The 23618-nt window shown below is 38.9% G+C and overlaps 1 protein-coding gene across 2 annotated transcripts; it reads right to left on the bottom strand.

Annotated features, from left to right (window-relative positions):
• Positions 1 to 3242: 3242 nt before the first annotated feature.
• On the bottom strand, positions 3243 to 22175 carry Tiprl (TOR signaling pathway regulator). 2 transcript variants are annotated; one of them, XM_090340509.1, is made up of 7 exons: positions 22042 to 22175; positions 18561 to 18740; positions 17839 to 17938; positions 13169 to 13300; positions 6677 to 6772; positions 6067 to 6129; positions 3243 to 5076 (listed from the first exon to the last, which is right to left on the bottom strand). In XM_090340509.1, the coding sequence occupies exons 2-7, from the start codon at positions 18719 to 18721 to the stop codon at positions 4933 to 4935; spliced, it is 696 nt and encodes a 231-aa protein (XP_090196635.1). In that variant the 5' UTR covers positions 18722 to 18740; positions 22042 to 22175; the 3' UTR covers positions 3243 to 4932. The 2 variants fall into 2 exon arrangements, with proteins under 2 accessions (XP_090196635.1, XP_090196634.1); XM_090340508.1 differs by lacking the exon at positions 22042 to 22175 and adding an exon at positions 21767 to 21985.
• Positions 22176 to 23618: the final 1443 nt, after the last annotated feature.

Consider the following 23618-nt stretch of genomic DNA (forward strand, 5'->3'; position numbering starts at 1 on the left):
AAATCTGACTGAAAATATGTGAGATGTATGATTTGGACAAAATTAATGTACAGATTAGGATTTACCTTAAGGGTAAGAAATTGTACATTGTTTTGAATTTGATTCTCTCTACAACACCCTAAGAAGTACCTGAGAAAAGTGCACAGGAATTATTTGGGGGGGGGGCATTGTTCATCACAAATTTAATCTTATTTGAAATGGACTGAGGCTTTTTCCTTAAAAATGAGAGAGACTGCTTGTTGCAATGGTCAAAATGATAAGAATAACCAGGTTATGAAGGTTGTTTAAAGATCTCATGTTCTCATTTTAGGCATTCATTTCAACTTTATGAATTTTTTTTCATAAGAAACTATAGCTATTAAAACAAATCTTAGACACAGACCTAGATAGTAGCTACCATTTAATCAAACCTCTATAGGAAGAAAAAAAGGAAAGAGAAGAAAGAAAAGGAAAGTCTGAAGAAGGAATGTGTCTTCTCAAAAGTTATGTGCAGAGAAACCTTTGAAGTCATTGTAGAGAGCTGTGATACGAGGCACCACATTTTCTACAGTTTTATTCTCTACATGATATGCTAAAAGGCAGGGAAATGGCTTGAATGTAGGAAACAGGATGAGAAAGAATGACTAATCACAGAGTTCTTGAAATATATATGCTTAAAGAAAAAAGATCCAGAGAAAACAAAATTTTTTTTATCTGCTAAACCTGGTAACTTTGTATACTTATAATGAAAAATAATTATGGGAAAGAATAAACATGCTATTTGAATTTTACTTTGTCTTAGAATATATGACACTCAGGACTTCTGTCAATTGTTAAGCCATGTCTAGGTACTGCCATAAAACTGATGATAGTGTAGGGTTTTTTTGGTTCACAGGTCTGCATGAGCTCATGAGGTAGTCTTTATTGAGAACTATTTTTCCTTTAAGCACTGAGCTGTAGATTCTGAGATAAGTTAGCCATATTTGTAACACAGTATTTTTAGATACTGCAGTATTTTATGGAGAAGTTCACACTTCACTGAGACATATTTAAATACTAAAAAAAAATTTAAAAAATCCCTTGGAATCAGGATTCCTTATTGTAAGTTGCTTCTTACCCTTTCTTTTTTGTTTTGCTTTTAAGTAGTACAAAGGCGTTTCAACTTAAAGTATCAGTTGGAATAAAATGTGTCTTGTTGATCAATGCCAACTTCTTTCATTTTCCCCATCTCTTCCAGTCCCGCTCATTCAAGTCGGGTGGTTCCATTTTCCATAAGTACACTGCATGCCATATATTTGCCTGTCCCCATATATCTGCCTCTCCAACTCTCTGCCTTCCTTTCCTGCTGACAATGTTTTAGCTTCCTGATATTTTGTTAGTTTGTAGGTTAGTTCTTCATAGGAGTTACAGCATCAGACATCTTTGGACAACTCTGATGGAGTTGTTTGTGTATATTTGCATATGACCTTGTACATATTTTCATTTATGTTTATAATTTAGATGTAACTTCCATGTATGAAAGAAAATATGCAGATTTTGTCTCTTTTGAGCTGGACTTCCTTCATTTGACAAAAATTTTTCAAGTTCTATCCATTTCACGGCAAATGACATAATAGTCTTCCTGACAGATGAGTTAATACAAATCAGATAACACTGACATTTCATTTCACTCCAGTGTGAATTGCCAGCAACAAAAATACAATTACAAATGATAATGAGGATGTAGGGAAACAAGGGAATCCTATACTTTGTGGGTAGGAATGTAAACTCAAACCTGGTGCTCAACTATACCTGTACCTCTGGCTTTTTGCTGGTTAATTGGAGATTTTTGTTTGTTTTTTCTGCCCTGACTGGCTTTGATCTCTACTCCTCAGATTGTAGTCTCTGGAGTAGCTAAGATTATTGGTGAAAGTCACTGGCATCCTTTAATATTTTTTTTAAACCTATCTCCCACCTTAGAATTACTCACCAGAATTTGGGAGTCCTCTGTCCTGCTCCGATCTCTTGTGAGCATGAAGTATAGGTCTCTGGTCCTTCGGACCTTAATTGAGCCTCCGAGCTATTCTAAACTTGTAGGCTCATCCAACATAACTTAGGAATTTTAGATTTTTGCCATTTTCTTACCTGCTTCTAGTGTGGCTACCTTTTAGAATTTTTTGAAGATGACATTGTCTTCTCTCCTTGGAGGAATACTCTTTGGGGTTTAGTTTACTTTTGTGCTTAGTGATTTACTGAAGAAAAGCAATGTTTGTAGATCACCTAGTGTTTTCCCCTTGTTAAACTGGCAACGATCCCAAGGTTTTCTGCATCTTCCAAAGCTAAAATCTGATTATCTCTACTAAAGTTGATTTTTTTCATCTTAAGTTATTACTACTTCCACCACTACACTCAGTAAATTTTGGTCTCCTCCACTAGACTTTAGCCCTCTGAAAATATAGTTGCCCCTCCGTATTTATAGGGGCTTGATACAAAGGATCCCTTTCTCCTTTAGGATGATGTTCAAATGTATCACACAAAATTACAAGGGTGAGCACCAGTGCCCAGCTAAATTTTTCATAATACCTAACAAGTGAATGTCATATAAATAATGGTTAAAGTGTAATGTTCGAGGAAGAATATAAGACTTGCTCAGTGCAGATGTGATTTTTCTCAAGTATTTTTTGATGCATGGTTAGTTGAATTCTCAAGTGTAGAACCCATGCATATGGAAGGTTAACTACATTATGTATTCCCATCACTGTAATCTTGGATGTTGAACCCACAGTACTCAAAGTTGAACAGAATGACATACACGAGGTTCATATTTTCAAAAGCAGAACATCTTATCCCAACATAAAAAAATTATTGGCTGATTAAAATATGCGTAGAGGATATTGATTCAAAGACAGTCTGGGCACAAAAGTCCATGAGACTATTATCTCCAATAAACCACTAGAAAACCAGAAGTGGCACTGTGGTTCAAGTGAGAGAATACTAGCATTGAGCTGAAGTACTCAGGGATAGCACCAAGGCCCAAGTTAAAGCCCCATGACTGACCAAAAACAAAAAGAAGAGGCAGTAGTGAGGAAGAGAAGGAAAGAAGGGATAAGAACCCAGAGGTAAACTACCATTCAGTTTTCATTTACAGTATAGTCTGCATGGAGAATTTGTCTACAGTGTTGACCAAGTTCAAAACATAATGAACAAAGAAAGGAAGATATACTCCCAAACCACTCTACTTCAATGAAGAAAAGCTGAAGTAAATTAAAATATCAAAACATAGATCAGTAATTCCTCATTTTTATTCTTACAAAAGACATTGCAACAAATAAATATAAAATGGTATATGTCATACTTAGCAATGGCCTAATACATTTTCTTGGTATTCCCCATAGGAGTAAAACTAATGAAATTTTCAGAAGTACACTAATCCTAACCACCTTCTACATTCTTTAAAAAAAAAAATCAATTCTTTTAAGTCTCCACAATGTTTAGCAATACATTATCAAAATAAGTAATCTAAGACTACTTGGAGACCAAGACATTTCTATCAACCAAGTTTTAAAAATACATGTGTGTATACACACATATGCACATAGTATACATTACCCAGAAACACCAATTAATGAATATTCTTAAAGTTTTCATTTCTTATAATCTGCATGAATAGACTCTGTTCTATTTAAATCTGCATGGCAAATAAAACAGAAAGCTGAGTAAAATGTATACCTGTATGTAGACATACCCATATATACATACATGTATACACATCATCACACTTTCCTGAGAAAACTTCAAATACAGGTATATTTAATATACAATGAACAACAAAATCCTAATTTCCTATACTTTGGAGGTAATTAAAAAGACAGACAAATACTAAAACTAACTGTGACCAAATTTAGTTAACAAGATATACGCTGCCTGTTTGGCTCACAACTATATATCAAAGCTTGGGCACTGATGAATATCCAAATGTATTTTTTTCACTGAAATTTATCTTCAGGCTCATATCTGAAGGGCTTTGCTAATACTTTCAATTAGATATTCTTATTTAATAGCTTACCCATCAAGTGGAAATATAACAGTTATTTCAAGCTAGAACAAAGACGTAATTTCCTCCTTGCTCTTTAAAAAAAGTTACTTAAGAATTTACTTCCTTACTTGATGCTTATATAATTTTCTACTTTATGAAGACCATCTAGAAAGGTAGAAAAGAATATAAATTTTTAAATGGTCATCATCAAAATAACTAGATTATTTGAAATTTCCTTTTTATACTGTATTAACAAGGCTCTGTACTAAAAAGATGGAGGAAAGACAGCTCTGATACTCTAGGAAATTCTGTCCAAGTTTCCAGGCACGTAATAGCTTAAGTTTCCCAAAACACTTGGATTTCTTGGTTTCTTGGGTCTAAAACTTGCTTTAAATTTCAGTTAACTGAAATTAGGGGCTAAGTACATTTTTTTGTTTTTGTAGGTAAAGATTATTAAACCACAAGATTAATTTACTAAGTGACAAGTCACAACTCTCCATAAGTGTGAATAAATATCAGAAAGCCCAAAATGAACAGCTAGTACATCAACATGCAAAATGAGGAATCCTATGAAAGTCACAAGGAATTGTGACTTAAATTAGCCTCTTCATAGTTGAAGACAGTGTTTCATGATGGATGCATATTATGTCCACAGCTCATGAGACATGTACACATCACTACTGCTGAGGTCATACTTTGTAATAATTTAGAAATCCAAATTTAACTCCAGAACATACAAATCTGGATTATGAATTTGAAGATAGACAGTACAAACAGCAGTTGAGTGGAACCTGCCTTCAACCTTTTATTTTGATTTCCTTTAAGGCTACAGAAAATCTGCACACAAGCAAGTAATTAATGCTCATAACAAAAATAACCCCTACAAATAGCTAACATGTCCAGTCAGATTCCACAGTGAAAACATGTCATGTCACATTCTATTCCACAGGTGTACTTTCTTGTGAGTCTGAAGGGTTAGGATCAACTCTTTCTGGAAATATTAGCTTCTCACAAACTGCCTCCTTTATTGGTAAATACTGTGATATTTCATTAGGTTCCGTGAAGAGGGCAGGTGGAAGATGCTAGAAAAATACATAAATTATATTAGCATATACTCAATTACAGAACTGATTTTTTTTAATATTCTGGTTCAAGTATTCATAAATCATACCAATTTCCAAATTGAATGAAATAAATGAATATACAGAACATCGTTAAGTGCTTCTAGAAATAACCAATATTTCCTGTATCTCAATCATTGAATTTTACTAATTTTCAAGGATCACATGGTTATGTAATTTATAAATGCTACCATAAATGTAAGAATTTAACACATCCAATCAATTATCTGGTTCATGATGCTTTAGTAACTGGAAAGCACAGTTACAGTTCAGCGCATAGACAGACTATTAAAATCTGAGTCACTTTTCTAAACCAAATATATCAAGATAAAAATAAGTAATAAGAGGTTAGAAGCATGGTTCAGTGGGTAGAGCACTAGCCAATGAAAAATTTATCAAGTACCAAGTTCCAGCTCCAGTCTTGGAACAAAAATAAAGAGAAAGGGTAAAATAATACTGTTTGTGGAAAGGTATTAACTTTTAGCCACTCATGGTAAATTCCTAAGTACTAAGAAGCTCTTCCAGGTTCTAAAGGAGCAAAAACTAAAGGAAAATCATGCCAAAACAAATCATAGTGCAAAACTGCCACATTTTAGAAAGAAAAAAAAAACAATTTTACTAGACATTCTTAAATGGTGACAAGGGGAAAGAACATCAAATCAGTGCCAGTTGCATATCCACTGATACCAGTCATGGAGCTCGGGTTAAATCACTCCTCTGAATCTCAGTTTCTCCAGAAAAAAATGTAGACATTAGACTGAGGGATGGTCAAGATATCTAACAACTCCAGATAGTTTCATGATTGAGACAAACTCAGAACTAAGTTATGCTTTTGTAGGATTTACCCAATAGAGCCCTATAAATGAATGAATTCACAGATATAAGCTGAGGTAAACTGATGACATTGAAATATTATAACTCCACTTCTAAAAAAAATCTGTAAATATTTACCATTAAATTAGCAATTTTGCTTTCTCGTGATGTATATTCTCGTAGCATATAGGTCTTGTCAGCCTAATTTAAAAATAAAAATGTTGCAATAAATTTATTTATATAAAAGCTTCTTTAATCCTCATTCTATGTGACCACAAATCTAAAGGTAAAACCTTATTCAGAAAAGACAGATGTCTATGAGTATATGTAGAAATTTTTATGAATCAATTTAAACATTCCACTCTTAAAATTTATTAAGAAGGGGATGGGGGATGGAAGTAGAAGAATAACATGGGAAGGGCTAACAATGTTCAAGAAGTAATGTACTCACTACCTTACAAATGTAACTATAACCCCTCTATACATTACCCTGACAATAAAATAATTTTTTAAACTTACTAAAAAAATAAACTATAAAGCATCACTACCCCCTCACTCTTTAGAATTGCCTTTTAGAAAATATTTTGAAAAAAAAAACTACTATTTGACAACAGTGTAGTCAACAGTAAACTGAAAAACTCAAGACTACAGATTTTAAAACTTTCACATAATACCAAGTATTACTGAATTTCAATATCATACTGAAAACAAGCAGGCCCAATATCAATTCACTGCATAAGGTAAGTACCTCATGGTAAAGCCTTGTGTCATTCATTCTGATAAGCACCCCATCAATTCTCAAGAAAAACCGCAATAGTAGAAAAAAGCTAGAAGGCATTACTCTCTGAAAAAAACAAACAAGTATATTAATATTTAAATGAAAACTTAATTACTGTGCTAAAAGAAAAATCATTTTTTGAGGAAGCATTGAAAGAAGACTAAGTTAACAGGAAAGCTGTTCACTGACTTATGATAAGGTTACTATCCAAATAAATCCATAACAAATTGAATTTATATAAGTATAAACGGTATTTATTAAATTTAATTTCTGAATAACCTCACTTAGCAACACAATATACACTAAAGCATCAGTCATTTACTTAGGTGGTCATGTGGCTGAATGAAAGCCGAGCATCACTCCACAATGCTAACCTGGGAGAACATCAACATTCAAGACAAAATTACAGTTTTACCTCATTATAAAGCCAAAAATCCTAAGTTGAACCAAAGATCATCTGTATGTAGAATCTCTGAATTACATGTCTTAGCTTTAATCTCAAAACCTGCACAAATTTTAACAACATGATTTCAATTTCTGGCAGTAGAAAAAACTGTCTGCTGGGTCAAAAGAAATTGCAATTTAAGACTTAAAACATTCGGTAATGTAAAAATTATAATGGGCATTTCTTTTAATGATTATACTCATAATTTAAGTCAACAGTAGTAAAATTAAAATGAGAGAACCATTTAGTTCTTTGTTGCTACTCACTTCTATTCACTTTACATACAAGAAAGGTAAGAAAACTTTAAATGGTATGTTTTTGTCCAATTAGGCACTATTTCATATTTCCAAAGACTAGTTTATCACAACACTATCATATTCCTGACATTTTTTATCTATGGAGCATCTACAAACACCCATGCTTTCCAACTGTAATTACTGAAGAAAACCACATTTAGTTCAAAGCAAGTAGGTGGTTCTTAATGGCAGGAAGAGAAGAATTGGAAGAAGTATGTGGTATTTTGATATTTAAAAAGAATATGCTGAAAGGTTATCAATGTATGTGAAGTAATGCACCTTCTATCTGGCGAATATAATGTAATAACCCTTCTATTAATTACAATTATATATATTTATAAAGAATATGCTGGCTGGGCTCTGATGGCTCACAAATGTAATTCTACCTACTCAGGAGGAGTCTCAGATCTGAGGATAATGGGTATACAGCGAGCAGGGGCAGGAAAGTCTGTGAGACTCTCATCTCCAATTATCCACCAAAAAGCAGGAAATAAGAGCCTGCGGTTCAAGTGGTAAAGCATTAACCTCAAGCAAAAAAATGCTAAAGAAGCTAGGTACTGGTGGCTCATGCCTGTAATCCTCCTGACTCAGAAAACTGAGTAACTGCTCAAGTGGTAGACAAGTATGAAGAACTGAGTTCAAACTCCCAGTAATTTAAAAAAAAAAAAATCAAGATCTTAACTAGAGTTATATAAATGAAAGGATAAAATTAGAATGTTCAAAAAATTTACCAGCCAAACTGATCAAATGATGTTGCATGTAGCTGCTGTTAAAGTTCAATTAGCACTCAGAAAAAGAACACAAATCTGCTTTAAAAAAAAGTCAGAGAAGGGGGGTCAGGAGTGTGGTCTTGTGGGAGAGTGCTTGCCTAGCACCCAGGAAGTCCTGTGTTTCTTGCCTTGGTATCACATACACAGAAAAAGCCAGAAGTGGTGCTTTGGCTCAAGTAATAGAGCACTAGCCTTGAGAAAGCTCAAAGACAGTGCCCAGGCCCTGAGTTCAAGCCCCAAGGCTGTCCAAAAAAAAAACAAAAACAAAATCGTCAGAGAGGTATGGCCAACACTTGTAGTCCTAGCTACTCAGGAGGTTCAAAGCCAACCTGGGTAGTCAAATCTAATCTCCAATGAATCGGCAAAATGCCAGTAGCAGAGTTATAATTGAAAAGGCTGAGGTAAAGAGAGGCCCTGAGTTCAATCCCCAGTACCAGCACAAAATAAAATAAAATAAAATAACGCGTCAACTATGATAAGAATTTTATTTGAAAGATAACTTTTTTTTTTCAAGTTTTAGGGCTTGAACTAGTGCCAGGAGCTCTCACACTTACTTGGCTTTCTTGCTAGCACTCTATTACATGAACCCAGATTTTTGCTAGTTAACTGGAGATAAAAGTCATAAATTTTTCTGCACAGGCTGGCTTTGAACTCTGATCCTCAGATCTAGCCTTCCAAGTAGCCAAGATTCTATAATCTATAATGAAATATATATTTCATTAAACCAAGAAAAGCTCTAAGTGAATAAAACTGATCAAATGACCTTTTCAAGTGAGTTTTAATCATTCTCTAGCAGTAGTCAACATGTCAGTCTGAATCGATTATCTATTCTCATAATCTGCAGCTTGGAAAATATACTATTATCCAGTTGGAGAAATGTATGTATATAAATAACTAAGATCAGGAACTACCTCCATTCTCACATGTCTACCATCATCACCTTTCCAGTTATCAAATATACTATGGGCAGTAAGACTATCTTAACCCATATGTATTACAAGCAGTTTTGATCAGGTACAAATAAATAAATGAATAGCTACTCAGGCGGCTGAGATGTAGAGAACTGCAATTCAAAACCAGCCGAGGCAGAAAAGTCCACAAGATTCCAGCTCTAGTTAAGCAAAGTGCCAGCCAGAAAAAAGAAAACCAAGCAATCTCAAGACGCTGAGTCCAAACCCCAATTCTGTCCCTTTCCTCTGGGGAAAAAAAGAAAAAAGAAAGAAAACACAAAATCTAAAGAAATTTCAAAGTTTAAAACTTTAACTTAGCTAGGCACTGGTGGTTCAGGCCTATAAACCTACTCAGGAGGCTGAGATATGAGACTCACAATTAAAAGGCAGCCCAACACTGTCCTTGGGCACTTTTTGCTCAAGGCTAGCGCTTGGCCACTTGAGCCACAACGCCACTTCCAGCTTTTTCTGTGTATGTGATACTGAGGAATTGAACCAGGGCTTAGTGCATTCGAGGCAAGCACTCTACTACTAGGCTACGCTCCCGACCCTAAAATGATTTCTTAAACTAAAAACTCTGGATAGAGGGAATTAGAGCATATTGTAAACTTATAAAGTTCTAACAATGAATGCAAGCTAATAAAAACAAAATAAAAATGTTAAAAAAAAAAAAAAAGGCAGCCCAAGCAGAAAAGTCCTAGAGATTCTTATCTCCAACAAACTATTCAGAAAAAGCAGGACATGGTGCTACGTTCAAGTTGTAGAAAGCTGGCCTACTCAGGCCCAGAGTTCCAAGCCCCAAGTCCAACAACCAAAACCCTTTAACTTACTGCCTACATTATAATACTAACGAGAAGCTCTCAGTCAGCCCTTCACTGTCATCACTGTGTTGAAATCGTGGTCTGAGCTACTGTGATTCCCTGACCTTTTGTGAAAATATGCCTCCCAAAAAAGCAACGGTGCCTAAAAACTAAGGTGAATGTGTTTAACTTAAACCCTAAAGTGAAAATTTTAGACTCCTTGAAAGATTGCTTGTCTTTAGCAGAAACTGAGTGGAAAAATAAATCAAGCATCTGTAATACAGTACTGAACCCCAGGCACCCTGAACAAGCATGGTTGTTGCTCATCAATAGTCTCCTTGGAACTATGTGTCCACTGTCAAATATCCCTAACTGTATAGTATTATGACAAATTTCTAATCTGCTTTAAAAATCCTGATAAGCTCCAGGTTTAGGAATGACTGGAATAGAGGCAGACTTACCTACATCCCATTCCCTTTCCTCCTATCACCATCAAAGAAGCATATCTCTCTTCTCCTGTCAAAGGCTAAACCTTCTCCCCAGGACCTATATCCTAGAGAATGATGAGTAAGAGCAGAAGAGTCAAACTGATTCACTGACTGAATGATCCTGAGCAAGTTACTTATTATCTCTAACAAGCTATTTCTTCATTTACAAAACAGGAACATGAAAAACTAGGTTTTCTTGAAAATTAAATGAGATAACAAGTATCTAACATAGATAGTATCTCCCCTAAGTAGTCTCAAGTTTTCTTCTTTGCCTACTCCTCTCATTCTCAGAGTCCTCACAGCATTTTCTCCACTCGACTATAAGCCATTTTCAAGTCATCATCTAAACACGCTAAAGTCTCTACCATTTTAAAACACATAAAGGGGCACACGCATGCACACACATACACACAGACATGTGCGCACGTACACACATCCCTCTTTTAATTTCATGTCCTTTATTAGCCATATCTTTGTACTTGATTTCCTGTAATTCTGTAAACAACACCCCCATCTTTACCTTTTATTTTGTCCTTTTATTTTGTGTGATTTAAGTTGTTCTTGCCTAGTGAATAAGAACATCCTAATTGCCAAAAACTATATATACAATTTTATTATAACCAGCACTACCTCATTCTAAGCTTATAGGCCCTCTCTATCATATGATACTGACCTTAACGCTTTCTGTCTTGAAAAGGTCTACTTTCTAAGCTTCCCAGGCCTTGCTGGCCTGCTTCCATAATTACCAGACTAGTCTTTGCTTCTGTAGAGTGAACTGTATTTGTCTATCCTCATTGCTTAAGCCAGAGACTATGCCACTTATTTTACTTAGAACTGATCTGTTAACAGTGTTGAAAAGAAACCAACCAGGAAGAGCACTATTCTAATAAAATTGTTGCAAGCATTCTTAAAATATGCAATCCTATAACATACAAAACTTACACCAGCATTAAGTCACTACTCTTCAGTCTGAGACTTAACTATACCACTTAACTGTACAGAATATATTTACTTCCCTATCTTTCATCCTCAAAAACACTTATGTTCCCTATATCTACCTAACTCATAGATTTAGCCACCCCTTCAGATACAATGCAAACTCAAACATACACACTCACAATGAAAATTCCACATAGCAATTCAGTAGATAAGTTGACAAGTGAAAGAGACTGCATAAACTGGAGTGTGAATTAAGCTAAATGAAAAAACAAAATTGGAGTTTTAAGTGAATAATGTAGTACCCTAAGGTGCTGCGAAACAACTATCTAATCTCAGAAAAGTGTATCTATCAGACAAATAGAAAGGCTTGCCAGCCAATTACTTATTAATTTTTTTGTGGGTCATGGGGTTTGAACTCAGCCTGGGCACTGTCCCTGAGCTCTTCAGCTCAAGGCTACCACCCTACCCTTGAGCCAAGCCCCACTTCCCATTTTCTAGAGGTTAATTGGAGATAAGAGTCTCAGGTCCTTTTGTGCCTGGGCTGGCTTTGAACCTTGATACTCAGATCTCAGCCTCCTGAGTAGCTAGGTTACAGGAGTGAGCGATCTCATCTGGCTTTAGCCAATTAATTTTATAATCTTTGGTAAACTAATCTTTTAGAAGCTGGTCTATGAAATATAGAAATAAAGAAGTTAGACTAGCTAATTCTCTAAAAACACTGTAATTCCAAATTCTACAATTCTACAGGTAAAATAAAATAACTTTAAAACAAATATACTAAATGAGTAGCTTAATATTAAAACAGGCTCACACCTGTAATCCTAGCAACTCAGAAGGCTAAAATCTAAGGATTAGAGTTCAAAGCCAGCTGGGCAGGAAAGTCTACGAGACATTTATCTCTGATTAACCACCAGGCTCAAGTGGTCTTTAGTTCAAGGCCCAGGACTGGCACTAAAAAACAATAAATAAATAAACACGCATACACATATACTGCTCTCTTTTATTATTGCTTTATTTTTTATTGTTATTGAAATCAGAATACCCACAATCAATTTTGCTCAAGAACAGTTTTAATACTGAAATATCTATCCTTGACAGATCCTATGCAAGTACTAGAAAAGTGTTTCCCAAAAAAAAACACTTATTATGAAAGTATGAAAAAGGCTTATTTAATTTTTCCTAGGGCTTGTAAAATGTCATACAGAAGAGGTAACCTTTAAGCTGGGAACTAACAACTGAGATATTTAATAAAGTTTCACTTGAAGTTTTTCTGGAAAGTATTAGGAGCCTAATTATAGTCTACTAGTAAATAAAATCAACTGCTATGGCTTATTTAGTATTCTTTTAAGCATGTTCCACCAATATCACTATTAACAGAAGTAGTTTGTCCTGCACAGCGAAATGATGAAACAAAAAGAAAAAAGAATTACAATTGTTATTTCTGTTTTCTACTTCTATCCTAAAAAACTGAAGTGGTGATGTAATGATACACTAAAATCCTAACATATAACCAGATCATTTTCTTAAATGAAATCCACCTTGATGGCTGCAGATCCTATAAGTAGCATCTCTAATTCAAACTGTAAAAAGCCATAGTTTTCATCTCAGTTAAATAATATGCAAATAATCAACAGCTAAATTAAATCTTAACAATATACCAGTATTATTCATACAACTCAAATACTTAAAAGGATACACTCTAAACCACAGAGAAATCATGACATCATGTTAATGAAAGAATGTTATCAATTTAAACAGAAATCATAATACTCACAATTTTCACACTCAGGCTTGAAACTCCATGATCATGCAGTTCATCCTCAAACAGGAGAACTTCTTCAAAAAATTTAATCTGTTCCCTGGCTTTCAATTTCTCTGTATCAATATGATCTGTTGTAGGTACGACCTAAAAGAAAAATTTAAAGAAACACTTTTTTATTTTTAAATTTAAAAAGCTCAGCATTTGGTTTATATCTATTGACCCACAGCAAAGGAGCTAAAGATAGAAGAATCAGGGATTTAAGGCCAGCCTGGGCCTCAGCAAAATTCCATCTCAAAAAAACCAAGCTAGGCATAGTGGCTCAACTGTAATCCTATCTACTCAGGAGGTGAGATGTGAGGATCAAGGTTCAAAGCCAGCCCAGGCACTAAAGTCTATGAGACTCTTATCTCCAATTAACCACTAGAAAACTGGAAGTGGGCTGTAGCTGAAGGAGTAGGGTGGTAGCCTTGAGCTGAAAAGCTCAGAGACAATGCCCAGGCCCAGGGGGGCAGCGCCCAGGCCCAGAGTTCAAGCCCCACACCAAACAAAAGTAATTTACTAGGTTCCAATAAAGTTTTACTTACTAGTCTCCTCTGCACAGCCACAGCATATAGTTCTAAATATGGATATCATCAGAAAAAGATATTAAGGATCATAATATACCTTGCCTCCAAAACTGTAGACACAACTGATAGTTCATTAGAAAATAGTGTCAGCATTTCCCCTCTGAAACCCTGTAACAACAGCCAGGATAACCAAAAAAGTGATACAGAAAAAAGCAACATTGGGGCCGGGAGTTTGGCCTAGTGGTTAAAGTGCTGGCCTAGCATGCACGAGGACCCGGGTTCGATTCCTCGGTACCACATACATAGAAAAAAGCCAGAAATGGTGCTGAGGCTCAAGTGGTAGAGCTCTAGCCTTGAGAAAAGTCCAAGGACAGTGCTCAGGCCCTGAGCTCAAGCCCAGGACTGGCAAAAAAAAAAAAAAAGAAAGAAAAGAAAGAAGCAACATCTTGGGAGCAAAAGACACCACCACAAGGTAGGCTGGGCAACCCTGGTGACAACAGATTGGTACTCTTAGCTGCAGGACAACCTACAATTCTTGTGGGCCTTAACTCCAGGGCAAGGGACTTGGTCTGACAATGACCCCTATGCATGGCAGGCTAGTATTGGCGAAAGAATACATTTCATCACTCCCAATAGCATAGTTTTCTACCCAGGTGCTATCTTGGAGGGGTGAGGCAGGGGGAGCCTTTTGTCCTCTGAGACTGAGCTACTCTGGGGACCTGAAACTAGGTACAATCTTAAGTTGGGGAGCCTGGGAAAACCTTGCCACAGTGTCTGGGGAGGACATAGCCATGAGAGACATTTGAGACAACTTTCTTTGACCCTGGTGGTGGGAGGAGGAAAGTCAGCACACCTGCTGAGTTCATTAGGCTATAGAGAATAATGAGGTGTTTGGTAGCCTCTCTTTGTGTCCAGAAACAAGTCCCATCACCTATAGAGCTCTGTGGAGACAGAGCTCTGATCCCGATCTGCCAGGTGGCATGACTTCCTTCCCCAGTGTCCTCTCTCCCATAAGATCGTTTCCAGCTGGGTGGGATCTCAAAGCACTGAGACAGGAAGGCAGTAGGCACAAAGCCTTCAAGTATTCCCCTCCAGTGCAGATCTTGGTGCTGTTTTCTTTTCCCATACACTTGAGAAACACCCCACAACTTGGTCTGTGGAGAAAGGAGTCCCTACCCTGCCAGTTTCTGGAATTAGTGCCTGCTACACAGTAAGAACTCAAGATATTCCTGATAAATGAATAAAGGAGTACATATTCTTCCAAAACCTGTATTTTTTCCTAGAAAGAAACAACAACAAAAATGAAGCTTGGAATGTCGGAGGGCTAGAAATAGACCATAAGAATTCAGTACCTCCTATTGTGAGAATTTTTTTTTTTTTTTTTTTTGCCAGCCCTTAGGCTTGAACTCAAGGCCTGGGCATTGTCCTTGAGTTTTTTCAAGGCCAGTGCTCTACCACTTGAGCCAAAGCACAAAGCACTACTTCTGGCTTTTTCCGTGTGTAGTACAAAGGAATTGAACTCAGGGCTTCGTGGATGCTAGGCAAGCACTCTACCATCATTAGGCCACACTCTTGGCCTAGACTCCTTTCTATCAAAGTATGTTGCTTACAAGTTCATGCTTTGGCCCCAGTGGTTAGGCCCCAGTTTAGGAAAAGAGGAACATTTTTGAGGTAAGAATCTTCAGAAAAGTAAGGTCTTGTCTTATCTGATTTTTTTTTTCAGAATTAAGACACATGGAAGATAGTAAAGGAAATAGCAAGGGTATGGGAGTGTTTTAAGATATCTTGTGTACAGTTAACCTTATTTCAAAGTTACTTTATGTAAATACACTTCACCCTATTCAAACTAGCCATTCATAAGTAGACTGAGAAGCTGAGCTCAACCAATCTGGGCAGAGAGACCGGGCCTGTGGTTAGGGTTAAATAAGAAGGCACACAACCTGCTCTATGTGATTGCTTGTCTAATTTTTGGCTGATGGTACACCTTTCTGCAGAAATAAATTTTGCCTTGCTGAGCCAATTTTTTGTTTCAATCTCTATCATTGTGTCTCCTGGCTCTTGGAGAGCACATTTATAAAACTATGAACTTCTATCTTCCTGAAACTAAAAACCTCTGTAGAGACAAGGACCCATATCTCATTCTATCTCCTTAACACTTGGTTCTAAACACAAGGGGCTGTGATTTTGGCCTAGTGGTAGAGTGCTTGCCTAACATGCATGAAAACCCAGATTCAATTCCTCAGTACCACATACATAGAAAAAGCTGGAAGTAGCGCTGTGGCTTAAAGGGTAGAGCTCTAGCCTTGAGGAACACCCAAGGACAGTGTTCAGGCCCTGAGTTTAAGCACCAGGACTGGCAAAAAAAAAACCAACTCCAATAATAACTTTCAATAAATAATTCTCATAATCTGTAATATTAGAGACATGGAACATCACATTTGCTTAATTTCAGCCACACCGTAAGATGTTAAAATACAACACAACTATCCCATAACTCATTTCAGCTGTTAGTGTCATTAACCATAAAAGGAATCTTAAGCAGGACTTGCACAGATGGAATTTAACACTAATATAGTGCTTCAGAATTTAATGAGAACTTTTCCATTAATTAATTCATAACCAAACTCGCTGTTACGTTTCCACTTAATTGATTCACTGATAAAACTGAGACTTAAGCAACCTGCCTAAATCATACCAGATTCATACATAATACAGACAGGACAGACACCAAAGTTGTCTGCCAAAGTTCTATTTGCTCATATAGTTCTGTTTATTCATTTGAAAACTTCTAAACTGCTAGTTAAAAGGGTCTGTTTAAATCATCTTCTACCTTACCAAGGATATATGCTTTTTGCTCATGAGCACTATTAACACTGAAGCAGTGGGCCATTCTGAAACCATCCATACTTTTATGAAGTATCATTTCAATCTAAGCACAGTGTAACACAGGAGACTCTAGGAGTCCAGAAACTCAAGAAGCACACACAAGAGGATCATATGAGCAAAAGAGTTCGAGGACAACCTAGGCAATGGGTAGGCAGGAAGAAGGGAAGGAAAGAAGGGAAGAAGGAAAGATAAGCATTATTCCAGGGCCAAGAGCATAGCCTAGTGGTAGAGTGCTTGCCTAGCATACACAAAACCTTGGGTTGGATTCCCTGATACCACGTACACAGATGCCAGAAGTGGTGCTGTAGTTCAAGCAACAGAGCACTAGCCTTGAGCAAAAGAGCTCAAGGATGGTGCCAAGGCCCTGAGTTCAAGCCCCAAGACTGGCAAAAGAAAAATTATTCCACTTCTTTAATTTGGAAAAAAAAAATCAATAAATAAATACCTTAACAGTTAGGTTTTGCAATCAAAACAGAAAAGCAGCAAAATAAAAGTACTGGTAAGGGCCCGGAGTTTGGCCTAGTGGTAGAGTGCTTGCCTAGCATGCACGAAGACCCGGGTTCTATATATGTGTACCCCACATACATAGCAAAAAGCCGGAAGTGGTGCTGAGGCTCAAGTGGTAGAGTGCTAGCCTTGAGAAAGTCCAAGGACAGTGCTCAAGCCCTGAGCCCAAGCCCAGGACTGGCAAAAAAAAAAAAAAAAGTACTGGCAAAAAGCTGGTGGCTCACATCTGACATCTGTAATCCTAACAAAGGGGCAAAGATCTAAGGATGGAGGTTCAGCTCAAAGCCAGCCCAGGCAAGAAAGTCTGTGAGACTCTTATTTCCAATAAATTACCAAAAATAATCTGGAAGCAGAAAACAAAAACAAAGAAAGAAAGGCTAATACATTACTAGAAAAATCTAAGCCAGGCTGGCAGCTCATGCCTATGATCCTAGCCACTCAAGAGGCAGAGACTGAGGATCAAGATTGAAAGCCAACCCAGGCACAGAAAGTGAAACTCTCCAATTAGCCACCTGAAAGCCAGAAATGGCATTATGGCTCAAGTGGTAGAGTACTAGTCTTGAGATGAAGAGCTCAGAAATAATGCTCAGGCCCACAGTTCAAGCCACACGACCAACCAAAAAAAGAGAGAAAGAAAGACAGACAGACCTAATACATTACTAGAAAGTTCTAATGTTAGAACTTTCCAAAACAATGACTCATAGGAGTAAAATAAGGATTTACCTTTAACTTAAGAGATTCTCCAAGTAATGTTCCTTTGTAATCTGTTGTATAGGTCCAATCATATGGTTTAACAACTTCTTTAGAGTGTTCACCCTCCGTCCTCGAATACAAAAATGAGAAGGATCATATTCAGTAATGCAAAATATGTATTATCAATGTTCACATATCACAAATAACGTGAAATGTCCTACAACACATATATACTTGTCACAATTCACTAGTATAACACCTTAGTTTGCTAGCACAAACATTACTTATTTAAGTTATGCATTGATGTAGTTTTTCCAAGTGGTCTGAACCCTGCTTGAGAATATGACAAGAAGGCTTGTATCTTCCAAGACACCTACTTCAAAATAGGCCTAAAGTAGACTGATTTGATTACCAAATACTTTTTCTTAATTCTAACAGTCCAAAAATACTTGATACAAATCATGTTTTTCTTTAAAACAGGAATATGAAAGTAATGTTGACTAAGGAACTTTGACTAAAAACTCTGGTTTGAAAACATAAATCTTACATAGCTCAACTCAACTGTATTTCAATTCAACTCAACAAGTATTCAAGTGATAAAGGTAATTAATTTTGAAGTTATGGCTAAAAACATGAACTCTAGAATAACCAATTATAAAGTTCAATAATAACATAATAACACCAGCCTTTCATTTTGCTGAATCTTTCAATCCTTTGCTTTTTGGTTTAGCCATAACAGTCTAAATTCTCACCTGCTTTCCTGCCACTCTTCTGCACAGGCTACTTTAAGCATCCCTTGGTAATTGTTTACACATCTTAATGCATCTGTAGCATTGAACTCAATTCCAAAGCCAGAGCCGTGCTGGATTCTTAAAACGTTGTCTCCAAACATCATTTCAGGGAGAGATGGCATATGTAATTCATCAGCTAACCTGCACATAACCAACCAAAAGTCAAATGAGATTTATTTTGTATCGCACGCGTGTGTGTGTGTGTGTGCGCGCACACGCATGCACGCGTATGTGTATGTGTATGCCAATCCTCGTGCTTGAGTTCAGGGTTCTAGGTGCTGTCTCAACTTTTATGCTCAAGGCTAGCCCTCTAACACCTGAGTCATAAATGCAATTCCTCACTGTTGGCATTTGTTTCATTTTCATCCTGTCGTAATTATTCCTACATTATAGAATGAGTTAAATAACATGACTAAGTAAATATATTCATTCAACTCTAGAGTGCCTCCATCATCCACTCTCAGCATCAAATCTTTCACAAGGTAAGCACTCTATCACTTAACATCAAAAAAAAGGAAGAAAAATATTAAGTCTACACTGAACTTTTTTTTGTCTATATATGTCTGCCTAGGAGATGACTTATTGGTCATGTTTCCATTAGCTGGTGAACTTTACCTTCAGATATGACAACTACATTAATACAGTGAAAAGACTATAGATCCCATCACTTGTAGAAAAAATAATTTTTCATCAAAATTCTCAACTTTTTGCAAACTGCAGTGATTAAAAAAAAGCAAAAGCACTTTTCAATGGTAAGGAAAACCAGCCCTTCCTCCTAGGGACTTCCAAAAGGATTGTACCAATACACATTCCACCCTGGAGCAGCAACTAAGCAAAACAATCCAGGAAATTTAGACTCTTTAAATCAAAATATCAGCTTTGAGATATCAGAACAAAATAAGTGATTCCAAATATGGTGGGGGGGGCAGAATGCGCACAGGAAAACTCATATTTACAAGTTTAAAAAAAAAAAAAAAAGGCTTCAGTCACTGGTAGCTCACACCTGTCATTCCAGCTACTCAAGGAGGCTGAGATCTGAGGATCGTGGTTCAAAGATAGCCTGAGTAGAAAGGTCCTTATCAGACTCTTATCTTCAATAAACTACTCAAAAACAAAGCCAGAGGGGCCGGGAGTTTGGCCTAGTGGTTAAAGTGCTTGCCTAGCATGCACAAAGGCCCAGGTCCAATTCCTTGGTACCACATACATAGAAAAAAGCTGGAAGTGGTGCTGAGGCTCAAGTGGTAGAGCTCTAGCCTTGAGAAAGTCCAAGGACAGTGCTCAGGCCCTGAGCTCAAGCCCAGGACCCGCAAGAAAAAAAAAAAAAAACAAAGCCAGAAAGCGGGACTAATCTTTATATAGCATAATATGGTATAATATGTAACAGAAAGTTATATGAAGAGGAAATATTCACATTTGTGGTTATGATCAAGGAAAATTCTTCTGCTGAATCTTCCTAATATTTTCAATGAGTCTCCAAAATGTTACAATTTATTTTCCTATTTAATTACAGAGCTAAACATTTTTTTTTATAACTCTCATCTCTTCCCTGGCCATTCACTCCCTGTGCCTCATCTTTGTTTTGAGACAGGGTCTCCCAGAGTGGCCTTGAACTAATTAAATAGCACAGCTAGCCTCAAACTCTCACTCTTCCTGCCTCAACCTCCAAGAGCTGGGATTACTGGCCAGCACTCCCAGCTTTTTGCTTGACTTTAAAATGCAAGGGTTCCATATGATTGGTGGAACTCTTGACTTTTTCTCAGGGATGACTTCTAGATGATCTTAATTCACTTCCAAGAGTCCAAATGCTAACTCTAACTTGATGATTACTGAACTAAGCCCACAGATGTCATCTTTTGGGGGAATACAGAATACTAAATCTATAAAGTTCCTACTGAAGGTCTCTACTGTTATGGCCCACACAAACCTCACATTTCAACAAACTTAACTCATCTTGTGACAACTGACCCTCTTCCTGTTAAATGACATTGCTACAAAGATTCCAAATCAAAACTCTTAACCAGTATATTCGTTTTTCTTTCTCCTGCTATCAACTAGCTATCAACCCAAGGACTTAATCTAAAGCCTCTTTTCTCCTCTCTATTGATATTCCTAGCCCTGTAGTCCAGAGCCCCATCCATCCAGTGCACCACCTCAAAAGAAATCTTCCACAACATCAATAATGTAGCGTGTTTCTAGATCAAATTACGCCTGGCGGTTGTCAGATAAAATTCTCATCTCCTTAGTTTGGCATAAAAATTCCCTCTGAAGCTCCCTCCCTGGATCTCCCTCTGGGACTTCTTATTTCACTCTTCGATCACCGGGGAACAGTTCTTCAAGGATAGCAACTCTCATTCTCGCTGTACACCCCCAAACTTTGTCAAGATTCCATTCGGGTACCTCAAAGCTTGCTCTCCTTACTCTGCTGGCTTTATACCTCCATCCATGCTACAGACCTCATCACGATTCAGTTCAGATATCCCAACTTCCTGGTTTCTGATCCCTTTACAATATCTCAAGTAGGGAGGGAGGGAGGGAGGGGGGAAAGAGAGGGGGAGAGGGAGGCGGGAGAGAGAGGGGGAGAGGGAGGGGGAGAGGGAGAGGGAGGAGGGAGGGGGGAGGGAGGGAGGGGGAGAGGGAGGGGGAGAGAGACCTAAACTGCTATTCCCCGTATTATTTAATTGCCTGTCTGTCTTACCAAACTAAGAATCCCTCCAGGTGTAGTTTGCCTTTCATGCCCTGTAAAATCTCAAAAGCCCTGTTACTAACCTGACATATACTAAAAGCTAAGTACATGCATCATGCCATTAGCACCTAAGGTCGCTAAGCACCCGGAAGATGGCGCAGGCTGGGCCACGGGGCAGGTCGAGCGGGGGTGTGAGGGAAAGACCACCACCAGAACAGTCGGGCTCCACTCAACCCCAGGGCTGGTTCCAGTTTCACCCCTGCAGCCCCGGGCGACCCCCATCTAAGGTCGGCAAGTCGTCGATCGGAGGTCCGGGACTCAGCGGGCCGCGTCCCCGCCTCCAGGGAGCCAGGGGAGGCTGCCCAGACTCCGGGCCCGGCCCTCGGCCCGGCTCCCCGCCCCTCCGGCCCCCCCCCCCCCCGCCCCATCGGCCCCCCGCCCCGGCCCAGCAGCCCGGCCCGCTCCCGGGTCTCCGGAGCCTCACTTCTCCACATCCGCTGACTTCATGATGTGAGTCTTGGCCGCCGTCAGTTTCCAGGGGCCGAAGGAGAAGTCCTGGTGGCTGCTCTGGAAGCCGTGGATCATCATGGCCTAAGAGGAGCCCGAGGGGGCCACACCACACCGGCGGCGGCGGCAGCGGCAGCGACGGCGGCGGAGGCCGTCACCGGCGTCTCCGCCTCCCTGAGGCCCAACCCCCGCGGCTTCCGAGCCGTTACCATACCGGGCCCCGCCCGCCCCGCCCCGCCCCCTGCCGCTGACCCGGACGCGGGCCGCCTTTCCGCCTTCTTGGGCGCCCTTTCGCTCTTTCTGCTTCCGAGGTCGGGAGCTTGTATGGCGTGACCCACGTCGTACGTTCCGCCGTACAGAGAGGGAAAGAGGGAGGAGACGCCGAGGGGCGGGGCGTCTGGCGCGGGGGGTGTGGTCGGGGCGGGGCGTCCGGGGGTGGAGTGACGTCATCCCGGAGGCTCCCCGGGCGTGGGCCTGGAGCCCTGGGGACGGGACACGGCGTCCTCCCGCCACCCTCCTTACACACCACTCCATGCAGGATGACCACGTGGAGTGGCCGTGAACGGTGGTGGGAGGAAACGCTCTCGGTGATTTTACCATGGTCTTCGGAGGCGGGCGCCGGAGCCTCATGCCTAGTAGTCCTAACTTCTCTGGAAGAAGAAGGATCGAGGTTCGAAGCCAGCCCAGGCAGGGAAGACCGTGACACTCTCCAAGCCAAAAGTCAGACGTGGAGTTGTGGCTCAAGTGGTAAAACGCTAGCCTTGAGTAAAAAACAAAAAAACAAAACAACAACAAAAAACCCTCTGCTATTGATGCCTGTCAGATTTCATCCGGGTGCTGGGTTCCATCCTCAGCACTGAGTTTTTTTGTTTTATGTTTGTTTGTTTTAAGAAAGAGGGGTAGGGGGAAGGAATAAGGGGAATGGATCCTGAAAGACTGGTCTGCTGGGCACCAACCACTATAATGAAAACAACGCTGGAAACTTGGTGCTGAGATGGTCTGATGGTAGGGGATTTCTCAAATTCCACCCACTACATCCTTCTCACCTGCATTCAGTTCTACTTCCAACGGTGTTAAGAAACAGATTCTCCAAAGTCTGTGTCTTAGACCCTAGCCAGGAATGATCTGCCTTCCACAATTACATCTTCAAAGGCTTTCCACAACACTGCTGTTGGATTTACTTCCTCCTGTCATCAACATGTTGATTCTGAACCGAGGGCCTGTGGCTCACGCCTGTAATCCTAGCTACTCAGGAGGCTAAGATCTGAGGATGGTGATTCAAAACCAGTCCAGGCACAAAAGTCCATGAGACTCATCTCCAATTAAATCACAGGAAAAGATGGCTGTGGCCCTGTGGCTCAAGTCGTAGTGCTAGCCTTGAGCAAAAGGAGCTCAGGGAAAGCACCCAGGCCGAGTTCAAGCCTCATGACTGGAGGGAAAAAAAAAAATCCTGGTACCAGTGGCTCATGCCGGTAATCATGGCTACTCAGGAGGCTGAAATGCACAGGATGAAGGTTCAGAGCCAGCTTGTAATAGGGAGTGGGGGGACTTTTCTTCAGATATCTAACAAAAGGCAGGTCTGAGGCAATGGTACCAGCCTAGGAAGCCAATCCTCAATTTAAAACCCTAGCACCACCAGAAATTTTAAAACTTGAGCATTCATTCTATTACAGAATAATACACCTTTTCTTTTAACAAAATTTAATGACAATTCCAAGATATGCTTTCAATGATTAAAAAACTGGGGCTCCTTGCTCTTTAAAATATATGTTTCTACCTGCCCAATTTTACCTATAATGCTAACTGCTTCTATAGAACGTAGCATGCCA

Source organism: Megascapheus bottae, chromosome 10 (genome assembly GCF_031878675.1).
Source record: "Megascapheus bottae isolate mThoBot1 chromosome 10, mThoBot2.hap1, whole genome shotgun sequence".
NCBI lineage: Eukaryota > Metazoa > Chordata > Mammalia > Rodentia > Geomyidae > Megascapheus > Megascapheus bottae.

What these genes read in the sequence shown, in the direction of transcription:
- Tiprl (XM_090340508.1), bottom strand. Translation starts at nt 21,870, where the DNA reads ATGATGATCCACGGCTTCCAGAGCAGCCACCAGGACTTCTCCTTCGGC. An exon ending in AAGTCAGCGGATGTGGAGAA is followed by an intron (nt 18,741 to 21,766) that starts GTGAGGCTCCGG and finishes GGTTATGTGCAG; the next exon opens with GTTAGCTGATGAATTACATA. An exon ending in GAAGAGTGGCAGGAAAGCAG is followed by an intron (nt 17,939 to 18,560) that starts GTGAGAATTTAG and finishes TTTGTATTCGAG; the next exon opens with GACGGAGGGTGAACACTCTA.